The 25,731-nt window shown below is 32.0% G+C and overlaps 2 protein-coding genes across 6 annotated transcripts; both read left to right on the top strand.

Moving 5' to 3' along the window:
* Positions 1 to 4,338: 4,338 nt before the first annotated feature.
* Positions 4,339 to 8,313, top strand: LOC140964366 (cold-responsive protein kinase 1-like). 3 transcript variants are annotated; one of them, XM_073424072.1, is made up of 7 exons: positions 4,339 to 4,465; positions 4,651 to 4,765; positions 4,874 to 4,989; positions 5,214 to 5,424; positions 5,512 to 5,752; positions 7,308 to 7,458; positions 7,794 to 8,313. In XM_073424072.1, exons 2-7 carry the CDS (start codon positions 4,693 to 4,695, stop codon positions 8,073 to 8,075), a joined length of 1,074 nt encoding a protein of 357 aa, XP_073280173.1. In that variant the 5' UTR covers positions 4,339 to 4,465; positions 4,651 to 4,692; the 3' UTR covers positions 8,076 to 8,313. The 3 variants fall into 3 exon arrangements, with proteins under 3 accessions (XP_073280173.1, XP_073280171.1, XP_073280172.1); XM_073424071.1 differs by having other exon boundaries at positions 4,342 to 4,505; XM_073424070.1 differs by having other exon boundaries at positions 4,341 to 4,765.
* Positions 8,314 to 9,608: 1,295 nt separating this feature from the next.
* Positions 9,609 to 12,689, top strand: LOC140964365 (cold-responsive protein kinase 1-like). Of its 3 annotated transcripts, none has more exons than XM_073424067.1 (7): positions 9,609 to 10,013; positions 10,427 to 10,542; positions 10,623 to 10,738; positions 10,820 to 11,030; positions 11,135 to 11,375; positions 11,540 to 11,690; positions 12,098 to 12,689. In XM_073424067.1, the coding sequence occupies exons 2-7, from the start codon at positions 10,470 to 10,472 to the stop codon at positions 12,461 to 12,463; spliced, it is 1,158 nt and encodes a 385-aa protein (XP_073280168.1). In that variant the 5' UTR covers positions 9,609 to 10,013; positions 10,427 to 10,469; the 3' UTR covers positions 12,464 to 12,689. The 3 variants fall into 3 exon arrangements, with proteins under 3 accessions (XP_073280168.1, XP_073280169.1, XP_073280170.1); XM_073424068.1 differs by having other exon boundaries at positions 9,609 to 10,009; positions 10,424 to 10,542; XM_073424069.1 differs by having other exon boundaries at positions 9,610 to 9,940.
* The last annotated feature ends 13,042 nt before the right edge of the window (positions 12,690 to 25,731 follow it).

Below are 25,731 nucleotides of genomic sequence, written 5' to 3' on the forward strand. Positions count from 1 at the left end.
AGATGGGAGGAGATATCTGAAATTAAACTACTAAATCCTTATTAGCTCATCACTCAGATTTGCAAGGATTCGTAACTTCCGACATAAAAATTAAATAATAAAAAAGCAGCTTAAAAATAACAAAATGAATTTCGGATTTTTTTTATTTAAGGGTTAATTTTTAATTGATTTTCCTTTATTGTAAACTACATTTTTGATCACTTGCATGCATGTAAGTACCTCGTTTATTTCCCGAACTTACCCAAATTTACTGAATTCTTGTCCTCCATTCGTAATTTATTAACAATTAGGCCAAAATAATTCAATACTAAAAATTAGTTTATTTGATGAATTATTGAGCTAAAACCTAAAATGAGATAAATTAGTATATCAAAAAGTTATTTCCCAATTTTTAAATCATATATATNCAATAAAATAAAATTAGGTTAGTTTGTGGAGCCAAGATTGGTATGTGATGCCCCACTTCAAGGCATTCTTGAAGGATACCTACGACCAAACTTAATTAACAAAATTATATATTGACCCACAAACTACGTTTTCACCATCTAATTATCCTCAAAATCACCCATTTTATCTGTTAATGACATCATTAATTCTTAAAAAATCACATCAATTTTAATGATGCCAAGTTACCTAACTATGTTTTTGCTCTACCAGCTGTATGCTATACTTTTTTGAATATACGTAAATAAATAAAAAGAATTAATCAACATCTTCACTTTATTTATGAAATTCAACATCTTCGTTTGACTTCTTGTTCTCCTTTTTCTTTTATTTTCTTTTATATCATTTACTCTTGAGATGAGATGATAAATTGAAAAATAAGATAACACATATATTTTTTTTAACTACAATCATTATATAACTCGAGTCAAATACGATATACGTAAAAATATTAAATTTCATGGTTCGCACCAAACGGTGAAGATCGAGTTAGTTGTTTGCATTGTAGTTTCTATATGTCAAAACAAACAAAACTAATTTCAATGATAATAATTGAAATCGTGCTTTAAAAAACAACTTATTTTACAAAATTACCTATATATATATATATATATATATATATATAATTAATTCGTTCTTGATATGATCTAATAGATTGTGCTAATTAAAACGACACTTGGGAAAATTTACAATAATTTAATAGTACTAGATAAATTTTATAAAATTGTCAAATTTATTGTAATCAATAACTTATTTAAGGTAAATAATTTTGTCCCAAAAGATTCAAATGAAAGGACATGGTTGGAGATCGGATAATAGATTTGAATTTGAATAAGAAACATGGGAAATTTTAAATCATCGATTCAAACTTTGAGCCAAATGGATGCAATGAATTTGAGACGTTGATTCAAATCATTCGATCCAAATGCAACCTAGAGATGAATTTAAAATTCGTCACAATTATTCAAAAATTTATTAGTTTATAAGAATTTAAAATCTTACCCAAACGAATCCATTAATCATCTCACATTATTTGACTATATTAATTTAGCTTAAATGGTTACAAAGTTTTGTACTGATAAATGCGTAATTACGAAAAAACACTATTGGATGTATTTCAGAACTCAATAAACAAGGCCGGGCCGCTACTCCAATTAAATGATCTCAATAAAACAAATTGGGCCAAAAAATTATAAGCCCATTTCTAGTTGTGCAAAAGTTAGGCCCACTTTCGTACCGATTGGGCTTTATCCAAAACTTCCAAGATAAAATATATTCATGGTGGCTTCCCTTATTCATACATGCAGTAAAGCTAAATTTGTGTTGGTCGAAATTCAATTGCAATTAACGGCATGAGCACACGTTTTTACAGAGCATATTGTGTAATTCAATACTTAATTTTAAACAATCTATTAATTATAAAATTTATATAATAAACAGAACAATCGCCAACAAAAATGGTGAATCAAGCTGCGCATGCTTTAGCAAGAGCTGCTGGTTCTATGTTTGGTTTGGAGATCGGTTTTTTCCTTCTACTTCTCTTATTTCCGACATAATTTCTTATGATGTTTAGAAATGACTTTGGCTTTATTTTCTTCTCCTTTTGTTATTTCTGATGCAATTAGAGTGCAACGATGCACAATCTTGTCAATGTTGAGTTACCTCGATAAACCGTCCTGAAGGCCTTTAAAACTGCTCCTATGCATGCATATATATTTATACTATGATCGATTTAATGCGTGGGATATGCTCTGATCGAAGCATGCTACTTAAAAAATTGGATTACTCTAAATAATGTCAAAAGAGTTTTTTGACGATATATATCTATTTAGATTATTTTCAACTAAGATTTCTTTAATATTTTTTAAATTTGTAGTACCGTTTACTCGCACCTAAAAAGCAGCATAAGTTTAAATTTTTTTTATTTTGACAATCAAAACTCTCTTGAACGTCGTGTGATTTAATCAATTCATAGAGTGTTTAGATGTTTACTTTTGCATTTTAAACGCCGGCTCCAAACTATTTCAGATTTTAAGTGGATATAGACTTTCTTGTATTTTCCTATGAACGATCTACTGAATCAAACTCATTTCTTCAATTGCCTGATCAAGTTCACGATCAAAAGCTAAACTCCTCTTCTATTTTGCAGTAAAGAATATAGAAGAAATTAATTTGCGTTGATATTCTTTGGCCGAAAAGGGCGAGACCGCTTCGACAATATGACAGAAGGCGGCGACGTTGGTGGTGGAGGAAGTGGAACGACCAGAGGTCTTGTTCAAGGGACAAGGGTGGTCGAATTTTTTAATAGTGTGAAGGAGATAAAAAAATTTAGCATTCTAATATAACATTCGATATTATGTTTATAGATTTCATGGATTCGAAAATTGAAAATTTCGAAGGTCAAAAGTTTCATTGACTCATTTTTTTGCAGCTTTCTATTTTGGAACTCATTTACTAAAATAGACAGTTGCACTCTCTTCACAAAATTAGCAGTCATGTTAAAATCCACAATCTCCAAATATGGAAACTACTTATAAGCTCTTTTACAAGCAATATGTTTGATCTTTATCAAACTACAATCGTCAAATTCAACTCCTTGAACTTGACTATCTCAACAGGAACACGTTTGGGCTTCGTCTGTAACCTCTCAATGGCTGAGGCTTCTTTTCTTAAGGATGTTATGGTAGTGGTGCCTGTCCACATAGGATATCTTCACCCCGTAGGTGTGCGGTGAATCATCGATTTCTACGTATTTTGAAGCTACACCAACCTCATCACATGATGACCCTAAGTAGAATTGGTAAACGAGTCAAAGTGCATGCTAGTACGTAGATCCTCTTTATTGTATCGGGTCGAAGGACTAATAATGTACAACCATAACCGCAGACTATTTCACTCGATAAGTGATAACCACTTGGGAAGTTCGATGAAGAGTTGTTCAGTGTATTATCAAATGATCATCAATCAGTATGAATGAACATCTCTATGTCTTACCAATGAAACATGAAGTTTACATCACATACGTCAGTCCCAAGCGCGGACGATTTTTATCCTTATTTTAGACAAATGAATCAACTAAGATCTAGTTTTGAATATATAGTACACTTCTGAATAAGTTTCATGATCTTATTTTGAGAGACAAACCTCATGATACATTTTTATATTCAAAGACTTAATCTATGTAGCTTGCATGTGTATACTCATAAAGTAAATATCATAATTAGATAAAAACACAAAATATTATTAAAATAAATATTGGTTTTACATAATAATCAATAAAGCTCAAGCCATAAGTTAGTTTACTAGACACACATTCTAACATATAAAATACTAAACATAAGGGTAGTACCTTCTAGGGATTGAAACGATTCTGAATTGGGGCGGGTTTGGTCAAACCCGGGACTTGGCCCGCCTTCATTTAGACCCGTCCCGCGAACTTGGCGGTTCCAATCCGGGTTGGACCCGTCAACAATTTATAATTTTATATTTATTCAATAAAAATTTAAAAAATAAAAAACATAAAATTTATATGTCCAAATTTATACTAATAATATTCAGAAAAAATATATTATCACAAATTTAAAAATATCGACTTGTATTCAATTGATAACCAAAAAAATTATAATGATATATTTTCATATTAAACATATAATAATAAAATAAAATAATTTCAATCCAAAATTTTATAAACTAAAATTATAGATTAAGTATTAAATATTTAGTGTAAAAATAATAATTATATCAGTAATAATATATATACATATATATTTCATATTTTAAATATATTAACATATTTTGGTGGGGTGGGTGCGGGACGGGTTTGATCAAACCCAGAACCCGCCCCGACCCACTTGTAGACCAACTAGGGGACAGGGGTTTAGACCCGATCCATTGCAATCCCAAGTACCTCCATATAATACGTCTGCAAAAAAATCAAATTTTATTTTGCAATGAACTTCAAGACCTATACAACGAGGCATAGTTTTCCACATTATCCAGCGGCCCAGTCTTGAATCCTACGGTACTCACGCCAACTTCCCTATACAAGGACTTTTCTATTGGTCATATTTTATAAACATGAACAAGCTTTTCTATTTCAATAATATATTCACCATGACTGCCCATAAATAAATTTGTTCAAATTTTATGTCCCAAATGAATATGAATTATAATCCTTATTTGTGTTTATTTTCCTTGTGAATGAAGTACTGTCTCTGTTGGGAGAAGCCACCTGCTGATATTATAGTTATGGCCTGCTTTTCTTGCTTATGTCGTAGAAGAAAGGCTTCGGGAACTAGACATTCGGTTGAGTTTGATAATGGTAAAGTTTAGATAATGCATCAGAACTCTCTTTATTTATTTATTTATTTATCAATTATTTGTTTCAACAACTTTAATTGGTGCTGACGAAATATGAACTTATTTGCAGAGTTCCCGGGAATCCACAAGGTTAACGCCTACTCGTATGAGGAGCTGAGGATCGCTACCAATGATTTTAGCCGTGCAAATAAAATCGGGAAGGGAGGATTTGGATGCGTTTATAAGGTAAAAAAGAGAGATGATATCCTACGCAATAAGAGGGAATCTATGGGGTTGAAAATTCATTGGTCCACATTTTTTGTTATCTTTAGATTTAACCTTACGGTATTACGGCAGGATGAAATTTTCTGGTAAAAAGAAGGTTTTTTTTTTTTTTTTTACTTTTTCCATTACATATTTATGCATACAATTTGAGTTAACTGTGATGTCTAACGAATATAAATGAGCAGGGAAAACTTCGGAACGGGAAGGTGGGTGCAATAAAGGTTATGTCGCCCGAGTCGAGGCAAGGAAAAAGAGAATTCATGAACGAGGTTGATGCGGTTTCGGATATAGAGCATGCAAATTTAGTAAAGCTTTACGGCTGTTGTGTGGAAGGCGATGAAAGAATTCTAGTTTACGAGTATCTTGAGAACAACAGCCTAGCACACACGCTTCTTGGTGCGTTGTATTAATCTAATTAACTCTTTTTTGCTACATTTTTAAAGAAATGGCCTAATAATTAAACTTTACATATTCCTGCTCCAGGTGGGTATTCTCGCAAAAATATACATTTCAGTTGGGAAGCTCGGGCTAAAATTTGCATTGGAGTGGCACGAGGGCTTGCCTTTCTGCACGAGGAAGTGACACCCCGTATTGTCCACCGCGATATCAAAGCAAGCAATATTCTTCTTGACAAAGATTTGACACCTAAAATTTCAGATTTCGGTCTTGCAAGGTTAATCCCCACGAACGCAACTCACATTAGTACCCGTGTGGCAGGAACCAGGTAAGTTTGTCGTCGAGTCTGATCTGATTTACCATTCACATCAGATTAATGAATCTTCGTATTTTTACCATTTTATTTCTTTTTGTAATATCAATATACAACATGTTTCGAATCAAATGATCTCTGTATTTGATTAATTTATTAATTGAAATATGACTACAAAATTTGTAGAACTTAAGACCATATGACTATTCTTTTTCCCATAAAGGACTCATAATTTTTTATACATCGAGTCATAAACGATATAAATACAATAAACATATATGTTTGCCAAATACTTTTAATTTTTTGTCTATTTAAACAATAAGAGTCAAGAAATAAAGACGACCCACTTTATTTATTCAAGTCTCCTAAGTCTGTATTTCCTGTCGTGCATCAGATATAATTTCTTTTATCTTTCTTAATTTTTACAAACATATCATTAAAATTAATTACAAAAAATATGTTATTTATCATATTATTTTGAAATTGATCACTTTAGTCATCAATCTTTTCTACTAAATGGTTACTCAAGTACAACCAGTTTTTTTTTACTTATCATTTTTCTCTCTTATATTTATTACTAGTTCCGTGTATATACTTATTTTTGTATGCTTTTGTATACAAATTGTTATATACTTAATTATTTTCTAGCAATTTATCTAAAAATATTTAATAATAAAATTTATCTAATTTGTTCTCTTTATTTTATTTTATTTTACATTTCAAAACTATAGTATATTTTTCTCTATTTATAGCTCCGAAATATGAGAGAACAAATGTGAAAAACTCATTTTTCGATCAATTATTTTTAAATATTTTTCACTACATCATGCATTAAAAAATATTAGAACAAGTTATTATATGGTGTAGTTTTTCACTCATACTTTTTCAACATATGACTTTAGTCATCCATTATACATATAATCTCTTTAAATATTCAACCTTTCGTTTTTCTTTAGTTGTTTAATCGGGCAAGGATTGAAAAGACAATTTAGTTAATTGTCATTATGTGAATTGGTCTATTATCAATTAAGTAATTGGCAGCAATTAATCACATTCACTGCTATTCAAATAATAATAATCACATTCACTAAATACAAACAATAAAGTGCTACTTTTCTCTTTTTTTTTATTTATTATTTTTCATTCTAAGGAATTCTCTATCTTTTTCTATGTATATAATTATCCGTAAAAACAAATATTCATCTCACTCTCAGCTAATTTAAAAATTTAAATTAGCATAATTCCACTTGTTCTGATGCCTTCTATTCATCTGCCTCGAGTGAGTCCATATTGTGCACATAATTATTTCTATTTAATGCAAATAATAACAATTTCTACTTGATGCATATGACAATAAATGAACCAAAGTCGACCGGTCATGCTAGAGAAATTCTTTTAAGTCATTTCCTGTCATATTTCATACGAAATTTCTAACTGTATCATAATTCACACTAATAAAAAATCTATACGTGACAATATTATAGAAAATGTGATTACTGATTGGATGATCTCGAAAATCTGGGAATGCTGGGCTTTCATTTTCTTCACATCTTATACTTTTTGGTTGCAGAGGTTATTTGGCACCAGAATACGCCGTAAGAGGGCAGGTGACACGAAGGTCGGATGTATACAGTTACGGTGTTCTGCTTATGGAAATAGTCACTGGGAAATGCAACACGAGTATGCTTTTACCCCCAGATGAACACCATATCCTTCAAAGGGTGAGAAGTTTACGAGGAATATATCGACGCGAAGGCCTACTTTTTCTGTGCATGAGTATCACATTTTTTGATTGAATCCTACGCCATACATTTTTAATAATACATTACAAGTCCCACATAATGGCCTAGTATTTTCGGAGGATAATGCGATACACATTTATGTTCTAGGCTAGATTAATTAAGATACATTAGTTGAATATTTAATTGGCTACTCAAGATGTCGATAATATCAGTCAGCACCACAAGAAATTGAGAAACTCTTCCGCCTGATGCACTATTTTTTGGGTTCATCTCTTCTTGGGCTTTATTGCCTTATATACTAAAACACATTGCAGGCATGGAAACTTTACCAGAGAAGGGAGCTGACGACATTGGTAGATGTGTTGCTTAATGACCAATTCCATGAAGAACAAGCTTGCAGATTCTTGAAGATTGGCTTAATCTGCACGCAAGAAAATCCAGACCTTCGACCGGTGATGTCAAATGTTGTCTGTATGCTTACTGGTGAGAAAAATATCGATGATATTAAAATAGAGAAACCGGGCTTAATCACTGAAGATTGGAGTCACGGGTTTGAAAAAGAGAAACCACCCTCGACCGAAGCATCTAGTCAATGATACAAACACTTGCAACTCCTCCGCAGTGAAGCTTTGAACAACACACCTTTCACCTCACGGCTTTCCTCGCACGATATGCGACTTTTAATTATGCGCCTTCTTCGCGTGCTACAATGTTGTTTACTTCAGCATTTGATAGAAGTATATGAAGAAAAGAGTCGTGTGTTTCGGGGAGAGAAATTCTTTTTTTTTTTTTATCTGAAAATATATATAGATTTTGTTCTCTTGTTGGCTATGATGTTCTGGTTCTGATCAAAGCTTATGTTGCTACTTGCTAATGTATGAACTTCCAAGATAATCTGTTTTTGCAAATGAATTGTACTCCGCGCTGCATCTACCAAAGGCGATAGCGCCGGGCAACAAGATGGAAACAACAGGATAAATTAAGATTAGAGCTCTCGCAACAACCAAAGGATATTATCTATATATACTATATATCTATGTTTATATACTATATTATTAATTGTGAGACTCATAGAGTAACTATCGTAGAAGACACTAAAATATTTAATTATATTATTACATTTCTTACCTTATTAAAAACCTCCTCAATATTTCATATTTTATATAGAAAAAAATATAAACAAAACTTCCTTTTTAAATCGAACAATTCTTCTAAATTGAAAATAATTTCTTGTTAATTATTTAGTATTATTTGATGAAATTAAAAATAATAATAACACATGCAACGCGTGCGTATTTTTTACTAATTTACATTCAGTAATGATAGGACCTCTCTTTATTGAATCTGAAGCTGAGTTGCACTAAGTTTTTTTTCATTCCACTTTGTCAACAAATTTTAAATATTTTATATAGATAATACAAAATAGAGCGCAAATATCATTAGTTTTTGAAATTGTATGTATTTTTTTATACATTGATAAAATGTAGATAACACAAAATAGAGTTTAAATAGTTGGTCTTTGAAACTGTATATATTTCTATAATGATAGACATCATACATACAAGACTTTGCTTATTAAATTGTAAAATTTTATTAACAATAACTATTACTACGAACAAAAATAATTTTTACTAAACAATGTTTGTCAGTTTGAATCTGGAATGTTTCTGAAAACGAGATTTAATGACACCACTTTATGTGATACATTTGAGTATTGTTATTTACACTCTTTTTTTTGTATGCACTTCACTTTATGAAAATTTTCATATGTTGATAAATGGTAGATAATACAAAATAGAGTTCAAATATTATCATATTTTGAAGATGGAAACATTTCTATAGAGAGAGACGTATCATATATACGATTTTACTTATTTAAACTGTAAAATTTTATTAACAATAACTATGACTATGAACGAAGATAATTTTTATTAACAGTTCTGTCGATTGAATCTTGAATGTTTCTGAAAATCAAATTTGATGTCACCACTTTAGGTAAAATGTCATAAACCTTGAGTAAGTTAGATACGAGTGTAAATGAATCGAATCGAGTTGGTGAATTTGTGTGAAACGTATATACGATAGGCAAAAAGTTGGTTGCTAGAAATAAATTGTCCTACGACTCATGCTTGACTCCTACGGCGCTCAAGTCAACTCCCCTTTGCAAAACTTTCAATTGGTCATTAGCTAGCTTTTCGATTTCATTCATGATGACCCATATATAACTTTGTTTAAAATTGTGTCCCAGTATGAAAATTTCAAGATTTTTCACATATCATTCATGAACCACGACCAACTTTTGAAGAAAATCACTATTTAATATCGAGATTGAGGATTTAGCCCGGCGTCATTACTACAGAGATTATTGATATGTTTCCCAGCAATTAAGATTTGCTTGATCTGAAGTCTCCGCTTTATCTTTGCCGTTCAAGAGATTCCCTGCTTGGGTTTCTGGGTTCAGGTGGATTTCCTCAACTGGTGGCCTGTGTTTCGTTTAACTTTACACCAATTTGTTAGCTTCTTTCCAAAAAAGGGTTTTTCCTCTTCACTTCGTTTAACTCTTAGTTTTGATTACTAAAGCATGCTTGACTGGTCATTTTGCTTTTGTTTTGGTTAAAATTATGCTTTTATTTGTATCTTTATTTGAGAAACTAGAAGTAAGAATGAAGTTGGATGCCAATCTAACGATCCGTTGTCATTTCATGCCTGAGTGTTTTTTATTCTTGAGAATCTTTTAAACGAATTTTGGTTCATAATTACTTGAGAGATAAACAAAGAATGTACGATGATCGAAGAATTATTCAATTGGACAGATATCAAAAGTTGACTAGAATTATACAGATTTACGGACTTCTTGTCTGCCAAAAAAAATATCAGGTGAATTATTATGTAGTGTTTTCCTATGAATTATGATCCTTAATTGTGTTTCTTTTCCTTGTGAATGAAGTACTTGGCTCTGTTGGGAGAAGCCACCTGCTGATATTATAGTTATGGCCTGCTTTTCTTGCTTATGTCGTGGAAGAAAGGCTTCGGGAACTAGACATGGGGATGAGTTTGATGATGGTAAAGTTTAGATCATGCGAACGACTTTGATTGGTGCACTAATTTTGATGATTTTGACGAAATATGAACTTATTTTGCAGAGTTCCCAGGAGTCCACAAGGTTAACGCCTACTCGTATGAGGCGCTGAGGATGGCGACCGATGATTTTAGTAGTGCGAATAAAATCGGGGAGGGGGGATTTGGATGCGTTTATAAGGTAAAACAAAGTATTTTCCATTGTGTAGCTATGTTTACAATTTGAGTTCATTGCGATATTTAATAACGAATATAAAAGTAGGGACAATTTGAGAAGGGGAAGATGGGAGCGATAAAGGTTATGTCGTCCGAGTCGAGGCAAGGAAAAAGAGAGTTCTTGAATGAGATTCAAGCCATTTGGGATATAGAGCATGAAAATTTAGTAAAGCTTTATGGCTGTTGTGTGGAAGGCGACCAAAGAATTCTTGTTTACGAGTATCTTGAAAACAACAGTCTAGCACACACATTTCTTGGTGCGTTGTTTTAAATATATTTCTCTCTTTATTTCTAGGTAGTGTCTTTGTTTTGCTATATTTTGAAGAGATGGTCCGATAAACTTTACGTACTCCTGCTCCAGGTGGATATGGCAGCAAAACTATACATTTTAGCTGGGCATCTCGGGTTAAAATTTGCATTGGAGTGGCACGAGGACTAGCCTTTCTGCACGAGGTTGTGACACCCCATATTGTCCACCGAGATATCAAAGCGAGCAATATTCTTCTTGGGAAAGATTTGACCCCTAAAATTGCAGATTTTGGCCTTGCAAAGCTCATCCCTGCGAACACAACTCACGTTAGTACCCGTGTGGCAGGAACCATGTAAGTTGTGAAGTCTGATTTTCCATTCAGAGCTTGAAGCTTTATCTTTTTACCCTTTTACTTCTTTTTTATTCTTGTAACATTACTCATTGGTTCCTAGTAGATTTCAAAAATATAGGAATGCTGGACTTCATTTTCTTCACCTCTCAACTTTTTGTTTGCAGAGGTTATTTAGCACCAGAATATGCCATAAGAGGCCAGGTGACACGAAGGTCGGATATTTACAGTTATGGTGTTCTGCTTATCGAAATAGTCACTGGGCGATGCAACACAAATATGCTATTGCCCCCAGATGAACGTCATATCCTCGAAATGGTGAGAAGTTTAGGAGAAATCAACTACAATTACTTGCTTTTTCTGCAGTATCTTATTTTTGGATTGAATCTAACGATCCTTATGATAAAACTTATTGCCATTTTCCTCCGTACATCTGGATTACTACGTTACAAGTCCCACATTATCTATACTCCCCAACATAATAGACTAGCTAGCACTTTCGGAGGATAATGTGATGCGCATTTATGTTCTAGTGAAAATCTTCAAGAGCGAGCGATTTTGGGCGTTGGTTGCTGAAGATTTCGATAATTCTATATTGCATATCGGCAACTTGAGAAATTGGGGAGTGGCTAATAAACTTAGAAACTATCTGCCTAATACACTAGTTTTTGGGTTCTTCTCCTCTTGTTGGCCTTTGTTGCCTTGTATACTAAAGTACATTGCAGGCATGGAAACTTTACCAGAGAAGGGAGCTGGCAAAATTGATAGACCCATTGCTGGATGGACGATTCGATGAAGAACAAGCGTGTAGATTCTTGAAGATTGGCCTAATCTGCGTGCAAGACAATCCAAAACTTCGATCCGTGATGTCAAATGTTGTCTCCATGCTTACTGGTGATAATGATGTTGATGACATTAAAATAGAGAAACCTGGCTTAATCACTGACGTTATGGGCTTGAAGAAGGGTAACCACCCTCGGCCGAATCCTCTAGTTACTGATACAAACACATACGACTCATCTGGCTCCGACGCTTTGAACAACACGACTTTTGCCTCAGCACTTTCTTCGTACGACGAGACCTTTACTTGAGCGCCTTATTCCCATCCTACAATATCGTTTAGCTCCATAAATGATAGAAGTATATGAAGAAATTAAGATTTATGTTTTGCAGAGAGGAATTGTTTTGTTTTTCGCTTAGTCTGTTCTTTCTATGATGTTCTGATTCTGTTTTTAAAGCTTATTTTGCTAATGTATGAACTTCCAAGAAAATGGTTGCTTCTGAAAATGCTCGTATGCCAAATTCGATGCTCACAAATTTTGGTAATTAGAAATTGCTTAGGAATCAAAAGTTTAGTGTACAGTTTCCCCTCAAAGTTGCCATTAACTATTTTAGAAAAACCCAAGTATTAAATATAGGGAAATACAATTTATGGATGGTAATTATTAGCAAAGATTGATATGTGAATATTAAAAGAGAGAATTTCGAAGACATTTTTAGGTATTTTGCAAAAGTCAACTGATAATAAGTCGATAGTCTTGCTCATTGGAGGCCCATCCATTTTAGCTGATGGCTTCAAAGGAAAGCCTAATTAACAAATCAATCACAATAAAATTCATTCTATTTCGCCTCTGAATCTACTTTATTAACTGGATAATTAGGATTTGGTTCTTAGGCTTCCTTCGAAGCGACTAATAATGAGGGTTAAGTTCGACTACCACTACCAGAAATATATTACTATAATGACTCATGTTTTGTCACATTAACACTATCAACATTGATATTACTCATGTGAAAAGTAGCGTCTCTCATCAACGTGATAATGAGATTAGCATCAGGTCTTACTTTTGACTTCCAACACTTGAACCAAACAAATAACAAAGTGACAGTAGAATATTCATAAGCATCAATCTCTTGAGTAATCTATAGATGTATATGTATCTATTGAAAGGAGTAACAGGAAGAGCTTAATTTGCATTGTGAAAGTATTGAATATAATTCTAAGCTGGACAATGCCTCCAAAATAATGTTTCTTGCGTGTACCAAGACAATGGTCTTGCTAACTCTCGCGGTTCTACTTTCTCGAAATAATCACGACTTGGACCCCGAACATCCATCGGCCTAGCTTCGTTTCATGTAAACATGATCAGTTATCTTTTCAGACCTGTTGCCATGGCGAAACTGATGTGGTTTGCTGGCATTCACTTCCTAGTTTAAACAGTTGGGAGACTAGCTTTTAAATCTCCAACACCATTGTTAAACGCATGTTTAATCTCTGTCAAACCGAAACATTCTATGCAATCACTCATTCACTTAAAAAAAATGTTTCTGCACTCCCTGAATCCACAATTAATTTTTAGATGAAATTTAGTACAAAACATTGAAAATATGCAACATATATATGTATTGTTAAACAAATTGATTAAGATTTATAACAAAAAATAAAATTTTGAGTATAAAATTAAAACAACTACGTTGATATCAATACTTACTATACTTTTTTGTGTACTCAAATATCATATATTAGTACTCGACCTTAAAGAGTTTATACCGAAATATCATATATTAGCATCACATATTTAATGTTTTATACCAATTTTCATGAGAAAAAAACAATTTATTAATATCAAAATTTATTATACATGTTTGAGTACTCAAAAATCATATATTAGTGTCACATCTAAATATTTAGTTCCCAGGTTTTGTACTAATTTTTTATCCTAAAAAACGTGTCATTAATATCAAATTTTGTTGTACATGTTTGGGTAATCAAAAATCATATATGAGTCTCAAATCTAAAACATTTAGTTCTGAAATATCGTATATTTATTTCAGATTTTCAATGTTGTACCGCATTTCATACGAAAAAACACATATGAGCTCAAGGACTAGACTGCAGAAAAAGAACCGATCAGACAAGTTTGTACACACATTTAACCATTGAGACGTGAATTTATTGGTCGTTTTAAACATTTAAGCATGTCTGCAACACATAATGAAAGAAATAATGAATTTTTGTCCGGAATTTGGCCTAAATGTAAAATGCGTCGCTCATTTTATCAAAATTTGTAAACCATGAAAAGGACATCAACTTTTATCTTAACAAATGTGGAGCAAGCCCAAAAATTTTGCAAATGTTGAACCGAACTTGCACTTGCATAACTCATCTTGCTCTGTACCCAGTCACAAATCTTTTAATGCCAGCAAAATCAGATAAAATTTTTAACCTACAAAAAACTTCCTTCCATCTCAATGTTACTGTTAATGTAATCCTGAAGAAATTCACTCTGCATATCCCCATTCGTCTGCACCAAATGAACCAAAAAAGGGAGCAGCATACCATCAAGAAGTTAGCGTTAAGCGTTAAAACACACTCTCTTCAGACTTCAAGAATCTTTATGAATCAGGAAGGACAGTGCGAATACCTCAAATGCAAAGAATCCACCAGGCTTTAAATTTGAAGCAGCTCCACCGCTTAAGTGGAGAAGGTCACTCATCCCATTTGCTCCACCATCCAGAGTAAGTATCGGTTCATGTTTAGAAACTTCAGCTTAGCCCATCAATTTCAGCACTTGGAATGTACATTTGATTACTAACAAGCCCAGAAAATTTAACTTCATCGCACTTCGCCGGATTCAAGATCCACTGCGGCGGTTTCAGCGCGGGGTCTCTTGTCATAATTGTTCATGGTGTGCAGTTGTAAAATAGTTATTGGGCTAAGCTTCAGGGAAAATAGTTATTGGGCTAACATAATTGTAATGATAGGGTGAGATCCCCACTGGGCTAAAAGCCCGATCTCAAATTTTAGAATTTTACTTACATGTTTGTGCAAATTTTTATTGTATTTGTTGGGTTCAATAATTGTCTATATTAGTTAGAATATGTGTTTTTCCAACCAAAAATTGGACTAAAATTTGCCAAAAAAAGTAAACATACCACACAAAAATTGTAATTTGACAATATAATGGACCAAATCGCAAGAGGCCAAACATAAGCAACTTTAAAAGGCAATTTTCCCAATAATTAACCAATGGAAATACATAATAAATTATAATGACTCCCTAGACCCACTCCATTAATAGTTAATTCTGTGGATTATATTATTAATTAAAGGCATATATGGTCACCAAATTTGTATTTATATTCAGGTCCTATAATTAATCCCTCGCTTATCTTAAAGATTTATCATTATTTACCGAAATAATATAATGATAATAACGGGTTAACAACTAACATGAAAGACAAGCTTGAAGAATGCGGCTAGATTCTAACATGTCGGCACGTTATATTACAAGGCCGCCACACAAGAATCCGGATTAAGATAGTATTTGCAAATACTTATAACGATAATTATGAACTTTTCTTGTACAAATTTATTTTAAAAAAAAGTCGATGACATTTTTTGTATTCCGTTCTTCTTACGAATGTTGTAACTCAAGATTTGACGATTAGTTAATGAATTATGACTTTCTTACTGAAAAACGTCTCAATTGCAAACTATTTTAGGGAAAAATACATATTTACAATATATTTTCTTATATTCCGAGACCCAGTGGAAACATAAAAAAAAAAAAAANAAACTTTTGGTATCGGACATGATTACATGAATTATGAGTATCGACTATCATATTGTCGAAATACATAGATTTGATTAGAAATAATTTTAGGGGTGGCCCATTAGCTATGAATGCATTGGATATATAAAGTGGTGGGACCATGATTGTAAGTAAATATACCCAAGCTATTAGAGTTGTCTATGTTTGGGTTGCAACCCATGCAGGGCCGGACTTTTTACGAGGTTAAGGAGGCCATCGTCTCACGGTTTTGTCTTTGAGGATGTCCAACATATATATTTTGAGTTGATGATCTGTTGAAATAATTTTTTTTTGCCTAATATTAAATAAAAAGAAGAATAATCTGATTATTTTTTTGTTTATAATTGATCAAACTTGATCTTTTCTTCAAGTTTGGTTTGAACAATTTAAATAATATCAAGAGACTTGGGGGCATTTGTTGAGTTTGGAGAAGTTAACGAGTTAGTCTTTAACTAGCTTGATAAAGAATTGTATAGAACTTCAACAATTTTTTTAGATTCTACAGTGTTTAGCAAAATTGAATGATTTATTCTCAAATACTAATATTACCTATAAGATTTTGTTAACTAGCGTAATAACAGTTGCATAAGTAAAAAGAAGCTAATTGAAGTTGAAGTTAATAAACACTTATCTTCGATCAATAATATTACACAATAGACTAAATGAGCTAGCAATCTTATTAATTGACAAAGAAATTATCTGAAAACTAAATTATATAAATTTGATATATATTTTTTCCTCTAAAATAGTTAGACAATTATTATTTATGTAATTAATTCAAATATTTATTGGCTTGTTTTTTATGTAATATATTATTTTTTATGTATTTATTGTATTTATTATTTGTTAACTGAATTTTAACATTATTTATAGCAATAAGAGAACACATTTTGAAATTTTCGCTTCAGACCTCATCGAACACAGGTACTACTCTGAACCCATGGTGGTCGTCGGCGTGAATCTAATGGGGTTACGGGCGGCGGTTTGCGGCATTGTCATGGAGAATTTTTTTAGAGTTTTTCCATCCACGCATATCATAAAGAGGTCCATAAGCCGAACTAGCAACCATTTTGTGATCTTGGAGTAGAAAGTACACATATTTGACGTGAATGGCTTTCATTTGGCTCATGGAAGAACATTTTTCAACGAAAATATTGTTGCAAATGGCGGGAAGAAGAAGAAAATCATTTTTACATTATCTATGTTCAAATTTCAGGTTCATCGTGTGGGTTTTTATTAATTTGTTTTAGGTCACCTGAGCTAATCTCAAAGTGACCCAAAACTAATACATAAAAAATAATTAAAAAAAATTGGACATCTCAACTCTACAGCCCAAGTGGCCCAACACATGGCTCGGCCTTTTGTTATATAGGCTCGGATATATATCTCAAAGTCCATTTTTTCCGACATTGTTTGGTGTGAAAGATGAGATTCAATATCATTGTGTCGTCATTAGCTTGACTCAAATTTTACGATATTTGAAGTTAATAATTTTGTATTTTTATCTTTATATTTCAATTTATCATGCGATCTCCTTCGGAATTATTTTATGTAACTAGATTTCTATTCTAGTTACTCTAAATTTAGATTATCCAGCTAGGTTCATTTTTTCCCAGAAAAATTCCAAGATTAATCAGAGGTAATTATGGACACATGAAAGGGGGTGGTGTGATGATGATTAGTTGTGTTGCAAATGTCAAAAGTTAATGGAAAAAAGAGGGTGGGTCCAAATACACGTTTTAAATTTCAATTAATGGTAGTTCCGATTTCAAACCAGAGAAAGATTGAACCAAGATTTTGAAAAGAAACGCAAAAGCGTGATTATCACGACGCACGTCTTTTTCCAATATATCGCTGTGCTATATGAACGTGTCACATCTCTTACGTCTAATGCAACCAACGACTTACAAGTAATATATTTTGATATGTACCATATTCACGTGAGATCGATGAACTGATATTCAATAAAAAAAAAATAATTGTAAATCCAATAGATGAGTGTCACTTTGTTAGATTATAAATCCAAGAGGTATTCCATCCCAAAAAACTTGTTTATTGGGTGGTGTAATATCTTGAGTTTATAAGACACTATTTATTAGTTTAATATTTCAATACGGGACATGTAACACACTCCATCGGTATTCACATAAGTGTGCATGTTGAGTCTGCAGCATATTAAAACTATCCATATACATATTTTTAAAAGTGAACTTTAGAAGCAAAATATGTCAAAAATAAATTTCTTACAAATTAAACGACTATATTTATTTAATTTTAAAAACATATGAATCTAGACACATAATAGGTTTGGTTTATTTCAGATATTTTGAAAGAGAGAAAAAAAAATTAAAATTTATGCATAAATTTATTCCCAGCAGCAGAACAATTTTATTGACTTCCAATGGGATTCGAATTTCCCAGCATCAAACTTTGGGGTTGGGAGCCACATGTTAGATATATACATATTCATAAATGTACGTAAATTATTGTATCATAATAGTACAAAAATGATGGCTATTTGTATCAATTTGAGCACCGCACGGGCGACGAAAAAGTTGTCTTTACTGAGAAAAAAAACATAATAAATAATAATAAGCATTTAAAAAATAAAACAAATGGCACAAGTGAAGTTGCCGTGTTAACAACTCCAAACTTGTATATAATATTCATCCACTCATAAAAAAAATAAATATATATAATAGATATCTTGTGAGACGATTTCACATATTTATACATGTGAAACGGGTAGATTCAGTTCATATTTATAGTGAAAAGTAATATTGTTATCATAAAAAATAATAATTTTTCTCAAAAAATTGATTCACTAGACTGTTTCACATAAGTTTTTGTGATATATAAAAGAATAAATCTATTATTCTCTTGTAAATAAATAATATTACGATCATATCTATTTCATGTATATATATATATATATGTATAAGAAATTGGTCTATTTCAATGAAAAACCAAACCCCATAATTTATTGAACACGTCTCATGTTTAAAGTGAACGCAACCTAAATGTGCCAAAGTCAAATATTCGAGGCCCACTCCCACTCGTGCGGTGAACGTTGGAATGGGGCCCAATTGTAAAAGCCAAGGATTCAAATTGCCACGTAGGTGTTAGTATTTTATTTTTCTAAATCAAATTTTTTTTTTCATTCTTTCGGCTACTCTATTTTATTCAATATTCAGAAGATCGGACAGTCATGAATTCTCTGTTATGGCAGATAGGACTCAAAAGTTTTATTAGGAAATTCAATTCCTCAATCAATCTTGATCTTGATTGCTGAACTTGATTTCTCATTTTGAATACATTTAAGAAATTTAATCAGTTGATTATAACTTTAAAATATAATTCAAGTAAATCGAGAAAATCGTCAATAATTACAAAAGTATATTTCATTATCACTAAGTTCATTACAAGAATTGGACAAATAAATTAATATGCAAGAGTTCTAAACATATAGTTATTAGTTTGTTACATTTGTTTTTAAAACTATATCTCACATACTTACCTATCCAACACATGATTCTTGACAAATTTTAATTCGGGCAAGTCATCAAACAAACTCAGCTTATGCAAGTTGTTGATAGATATAAATTAAGGTGATTCAGCCTTCTATACAATAATTTCTGCTTATCATGATTAACTGTCACAAAGCATGTCAGTGATGCTAAATAGTTACTACTCCAGTCAATCTTATAGGTATTGTCATTTATATTCCCTGACAGTAGGGTTTGATTGTTGGCATCCTTAATCAAACAGGTATTCTTACGAAATTCAACTAAATAATTATTATCACAGAGTTTAGTGATACTAATTAGATTGTAGCACAAATCTTCAACAAATAACCTATCATTAATGGTAATGTTTTCATGAGTAATTTTATCATTACCCACGGTTTACCCTTTACATTGTCACCAAAAGTGATTCTGGGATCTTTGTATTTGATCGGTTGGGTTAGAAGTTGGCTTTACCAGTCATGTGCCTTGAACATCTACTGTTCAAGTACCAAAGTGATTAATTTAGTGATTATTCTCTTTTAATCTACAATCACAAGTAAAATTAAACAGGTCCCTAATCTTATTTGGTTCCTAACGGGATTAGTCCCTCAGAAACCCATACTTGGATCAATTTGACAGACTAACCTCCTTGTTTGTTCTGAAAGGGTTGTGCAAACACATGTGTATGCAATGCTCTGTGTGAATTAAATATAACATGTTTTTTACCTTTTCTATCTTCATTGTTCAGTCTTTATCTCTCATGAACTGGCTTGCAGTTGTAGTATCGGTAGGACTTACAATTCTCAGAGTTATATCTTGTTAAAATAAATATGTTATCATAGCAGTTAAGCTTGAAATTAGTATTCTCAAGTTAGCACAACCAATACCAAACATTTTGCTTTTGTTAGTATGTTCAACAGGCTTTTAAAATTGATGGATAGGCTCTTGATGTTCATAATGTAATGGGCTTAACATAGTGTATGTATTTCTTTTTGCACATATTTAGTTCGTTTTGGTACTTGGCTCTGGAGTGCTTTCATTGTTATTGAAACCGAGACCAGTCTCGTCTCCTGATGATTTTTGCAACTCTTGAATTCCAATATACTGATTGATGACTTGTTCCAGAGCTTGACCAATTCAGTTAGTTTCTTATTTTCAGAATCTTTACAATTTCTCCTTCGAGACTCAGCATTTCACCTGATTGTTCCTAGTTAGGCTCAATATTATAGTCATGCAGAACTGATTGCTCAGCCTTGACTTTCTTGAATGATTGAAAATTATTTTGTGCTAATTTACCATATCATGTAACGTTCTGATTAAATAATGTTGTGTAAAATCAGTGGAGCTAAAATAGAATACCTCTTCACTAGTAGAATCTTGTTCCACATCAATCATGGGGCATTGAAATTCTTCTTCATCACTCCCACTAATTGAATTATCTGACTTAGATAAATCTGAATATGAATCTCCCACTTGATCTTACTGTCTTCGGCCACCAAAGCTTTCTGATCATGCTTATTTTGAATGATCTCTTGTCATATTTGAATCTTTTCTTCTTGTCAAAAGACCTCTTGTCAAAAGACCTCTTGTCATTATCAGTTGGTCCACTATCACCTTTCTTGGGCTTTGGTTAGTTAGGTATGAAATGACCAATATTTCCATAATTGAAATATGAATTGTCTTCATTTCTCTTTTGTGATGTGATTTTCTATAAGAGCTTTGAAAGTTCTTTTATTTTTCTCAAAAATTTGCCAAAATTCTTCACAAACAGTGACAAGACATTATTGCTCAACTGCTCAGCTGATTTGTTCTTGGAAACTGATGGCTCAATTGTTGTAGCAGCCAAAGCTTTTGTCAGTTGGGTGGCAGATTGTTCATCATCTCTTAATTCTAATTCAAACTCGTAAGTCTTGAGGTCTGCGAAACAGATCATGTAGTTTCGGTTTTCTTATATCTTTAGATTCTCGCATTGTTATGGTTTTAACATCTCATTCCCTTAGAATTCCTTTCACCACCTTTAATACAACTTCTTGATTGTTGTGTACGTTTATAAGAGCAGTTAATTCAATCAAAATGCTATTTAATCTTTCATCAAAGTATGACATTGACTATCCAAACTTCATCTTGATTATATCAAACTTCTGTATTGTGACAAATAATTTATTCTCTTTAGTTTGATCATTGTTTTCATAAACTTTAATTAGTTTCTCTCATAATTCTTTGACAGATTTTTCACATCTTGAACTTATTGAATTTGTTTTTGTCCAAAGTTTTATACACTATGTCTTTAGCCACATTGTCCAAGTTTTTTTTTTATCCCCACTTCTCCATTCAGATTTGGGCTTCTCAATCATCTGAGGTTCACCATTAGTAACTGCAACATTTGTATTAGCCTTCATTATAGTCATTATCAGTAATGATGTACCACGTATAGTCTTCTTGTGCAGTTAAGTGAGATTGCATTCTCATTTTCTAACCATCAAAATCCTCTTCAGAAAATACGTGGATTTTACTGAATGAGACCATTATCTAGATAGTGTTCAGAAACAAAAATTAATATATCTCTGATACAATTTGTTAGAATCGGATGATTAGTTAGAACAAAGTTGAATAAATAATCACACTAGATAGTGTTTAAAAACGAGAATTAATATCTTTAGTACATATTATTGATATTTTCTATCAAGACTTACTATGTATGCTTCGTGATTTATTTTCTTGTTTAGCGAATTGAATTCTAAATAATTATAGCAACAGAGAATGAGTTTGAGGGGATATTATTTTATATTTATCAAGGCTTACTATGCTTCGTAATTTCTTTTCTTGTTTACCGAATTCTCGATACTTCTAGCAATAGATCATGAGTTTGAGGGGATATTATTTTATATTTATTATTTATTTAGTTAGCTGGACCGAATTTTACCAAAAAAAAATCATAGCCGAAAGCCAAACCGAATTTCACGGATCGATTCAATTAAAATGAAATATTTTTGATTTTTTGGTTTAACCGAATTTCTATTTTAAATTTTTTTTTCTTTATTATTAATAAAAAAAATATTATTTATAGAGCCTTACGTACTTTTCACATATATTAAAATATCATTTTACTAACGAATTTCTTATTTTATCTTTATTTAATTCACTCAAGAAGTGGTTGCACGTATTTCCAAGACTTGATATATGAGGGAAAAAATATAAAAAAAAATACTACTAAATATATAAATTGAACTGTATATTTGAGGCTAAAAATAAAATAAAATACATTGTACATATTTGGGAGACATAGAGTAACACTTTTATCTACCATCAACGTGACAAAGTGGGGAGATGGAAAGGTTTTTTTACAAAGGTAATTTTTTTAAAAACATTTGCAAACACAATTTAATTTTAGTAATAAAATTGATAATTACATTTTGAATCCTTGATTTAAATTTAATCCAATTTCAACATCTTCTCAATTTAAATGTAAATTACATTTAAAATTTTTTATTCAAGTACACTATCATCTATCAAGTTTCGGCAAAAACTTGCAAAATTTCATAAAATCACGCAAGTGAGCTTGTCTGGTAAATCAGGTCACGATATATTATTTATTTACTTTTTTCTGCTGTTCATTATGTCGGCCACTTCATTCGAATAAGAAATAAGAAATACTTGTCTCTCGGTGGCGTGTTCGGACTTCGGATTAAAGAGTAGGTGAACGTTTGAACAATTATCATGAGTTTGATTTTTCTTACTAATATTTTCTCATACAAGCCTCGTCACACATAATTTTCAACGCGGTTTTTTGACTAGAATGATTTGTAAACTATTGTGTCAACCAAAAAATTTATCTAATACACATAGAATAATAGCAATTACAGTTTTATGATCAAAAAAATATTAACAATAAGAAATACTTGTACCAAAAGCTTATTCTATTGTTGATTTTTGTCATAGATGTCACGTAATATTGTTGTCTGTGCAAGCCTGCTGCGCATAATCTTTATTGTATTAAATTAAATACATTGGTATATAATACATGTTGTACCCTCACCATTTCAAGCAGTTTAGTTGACGGCATGAAAATCAGATGGAATCTATTATGGGAGAGGTTTGACTCCGATAATTTCAACCAACGGAAATTATTAATATTAAGATGAAGAGTAAGTTTTTTATGAGACGGTTTTATGGATCTATATTCATGAGATAAGTCGATCCGATTCATACCTATAATGAAAATTAATATTTTTAAAATAAAAAATAATGAAAAAACGTAAAGATTAGGGACCTTTGCTTTGTATTTTGGTAATTACTAAATTTGTGGAAAATGACGGTCCAAAAGGCAGCAAGGTTTCCTTGCGAGGATTCCTCTACTTTATCATATGATATTTATTTAGAAAGAGATAATGAGATTCATTCACTGGTGTGCCCCAACACACCAACAAATAATGACAAATGTGTGTGTCGATGCGTGTCCACGAGGATGATTTTATGGTCAAGTCACCCTCACGATTTTTATTTTTTTTTTGGGATCTAAATTACAATCGTTGAAATTTTTAATTTTTGAAAGTGTAGTTCAACTTGACGTTTTTTAAAAATAAAAATAAAAATAAAAAAAATTTGAGAAAAAGATTGTTACCATTGGGTTTGTTTTTTTTCAATGAGAAATTGGACAAATAAGGTCTAGTAGATGGTAAGTGGGAAATATCCCACATAGTAAAATAATCATGTCATTGGTAGGTTTATATTAAGTTACACTTTGTGAATATGTGAAAAGATAGGTCAAAAAGCTCTTTCTCGCACACGTAGGCGCAGGGGGTGCATATCATGGGCTCGATTTGCAATGGAAAAAGGCTTGACTTGTGTGCAAGCGTACGAGAGCGACCTGGGTGCGTCAAATGTCGGACTTATCAGACAAAAATTTCCGACCGAGGTTCACCTGACACACAACTCTACTGCAGTCTCATTCCTTCAACACTCTTATTTTTGTCTCGACTGCTGCTCATTCCTCCGGCTGTTGTTCCTCTGCCCTCGTGATAAAATTAAGTAGTTCGTCGTAGTGATACCTCGTACTAGGTTACTGCTAGTTGCTCCTTTGTATTATGGGAAACAGACGTCCGAGTAAATCCTCGAAACACATACCGGTGGGGACGAATCTGTTTTATGGACACTGTATTTCATACATGTCTCGATTTGATTTATTTTAAGCCTTCATCTACTGTTTTCTTCACCGTACTGTTCGTCGATTTTCTTTACCTAAAGATTTATATATTATATCAGTTCATATATTGTGCAACTTAGAAACAATCAAGTATACCCAGGAACAAAAATAGAGACATGCCTTCTTTTCTCAGCTGTTTCTATTTAATTTATTTTCTTCTAAATAATATATACATTGGAACCATATTATATAAAAAATATGAAATCAATTATTGGGAACGGGATCGGAGTTTTCGGTGCAAAATAGTCCCATAAATACCAATTTTAATTTTTTCCAAGGAACAATTTTACTTTTGCACGTGACATGATATCACGGGCAAACAACAAACCCGAAGTCCCGCGCCCCGTGCCTAATGACATATTATAATCCACACCACCCACTTCCCCAGAATTTTGCTTGAATATACTACAAATTTTGTCCCACACCCATCGATTATACCCCAAACTCAGTTTAAAATAATGGTTACATTTCCGATGGTGCCACAACTCGAGATTGATTACTTCGACGTGTTGTTTTTGCTGCAAAATTAAGTTTCCTTCAACAAAAACACACACTATTTATTTCATGAGTAGGTCTCTTATGATACAGTCTCATGTATCTTTATTCGTGAGATGGTTCAGTATTTATTACTTATATTTATAATAGAAAATAATATTTTTTTTGCAAGAGTTTTTGTGTTAATTGATAATTTGATGAAATATAATATTGCCATCATATCTTAAAAGAAAGATTGTGAAGTGGAATGGAAGGTACACTTGTTGACTCTTTAATGACTGGAATTTGTGATTGGCAGCGTAGAATTACATTACAATATTTTAAAAAGATAGGCTTGGTTGAATATACAAGTTGAGATGTTTGAAAAATAAACAAACTGAGATTTTGCACTATTTTCCACGTTAAGTTTTGTTGAATATACAAGTTAAAATGTTTGAAAATTAAAGCCTTATTTTAATATCTTTAGACTTTCAAATTCTATGCGTGTGGAGATATGCTTGTTTGTAAAAAAATAATTTAAAAAGAAAAATTTAAGTACAAACTTCATCTTCGATATCTGA

The sequence above is a fragment of the Primulina huaijiensis genome, chromosome 18 (genome assembly GCF_012295235.1).
Source record: "Primulina huaijiensis isolate GDHJ02 chromosome 18, ASM1229523v2, whole genome shotgun sequence".
NCBI classification, from domain to species: Eukaryota; Viridiplantae; Streptophyta; class Magnoliopsida; order Lamiales; family Gesneriaceae; genus Primulina; species Primulina huaijiensis.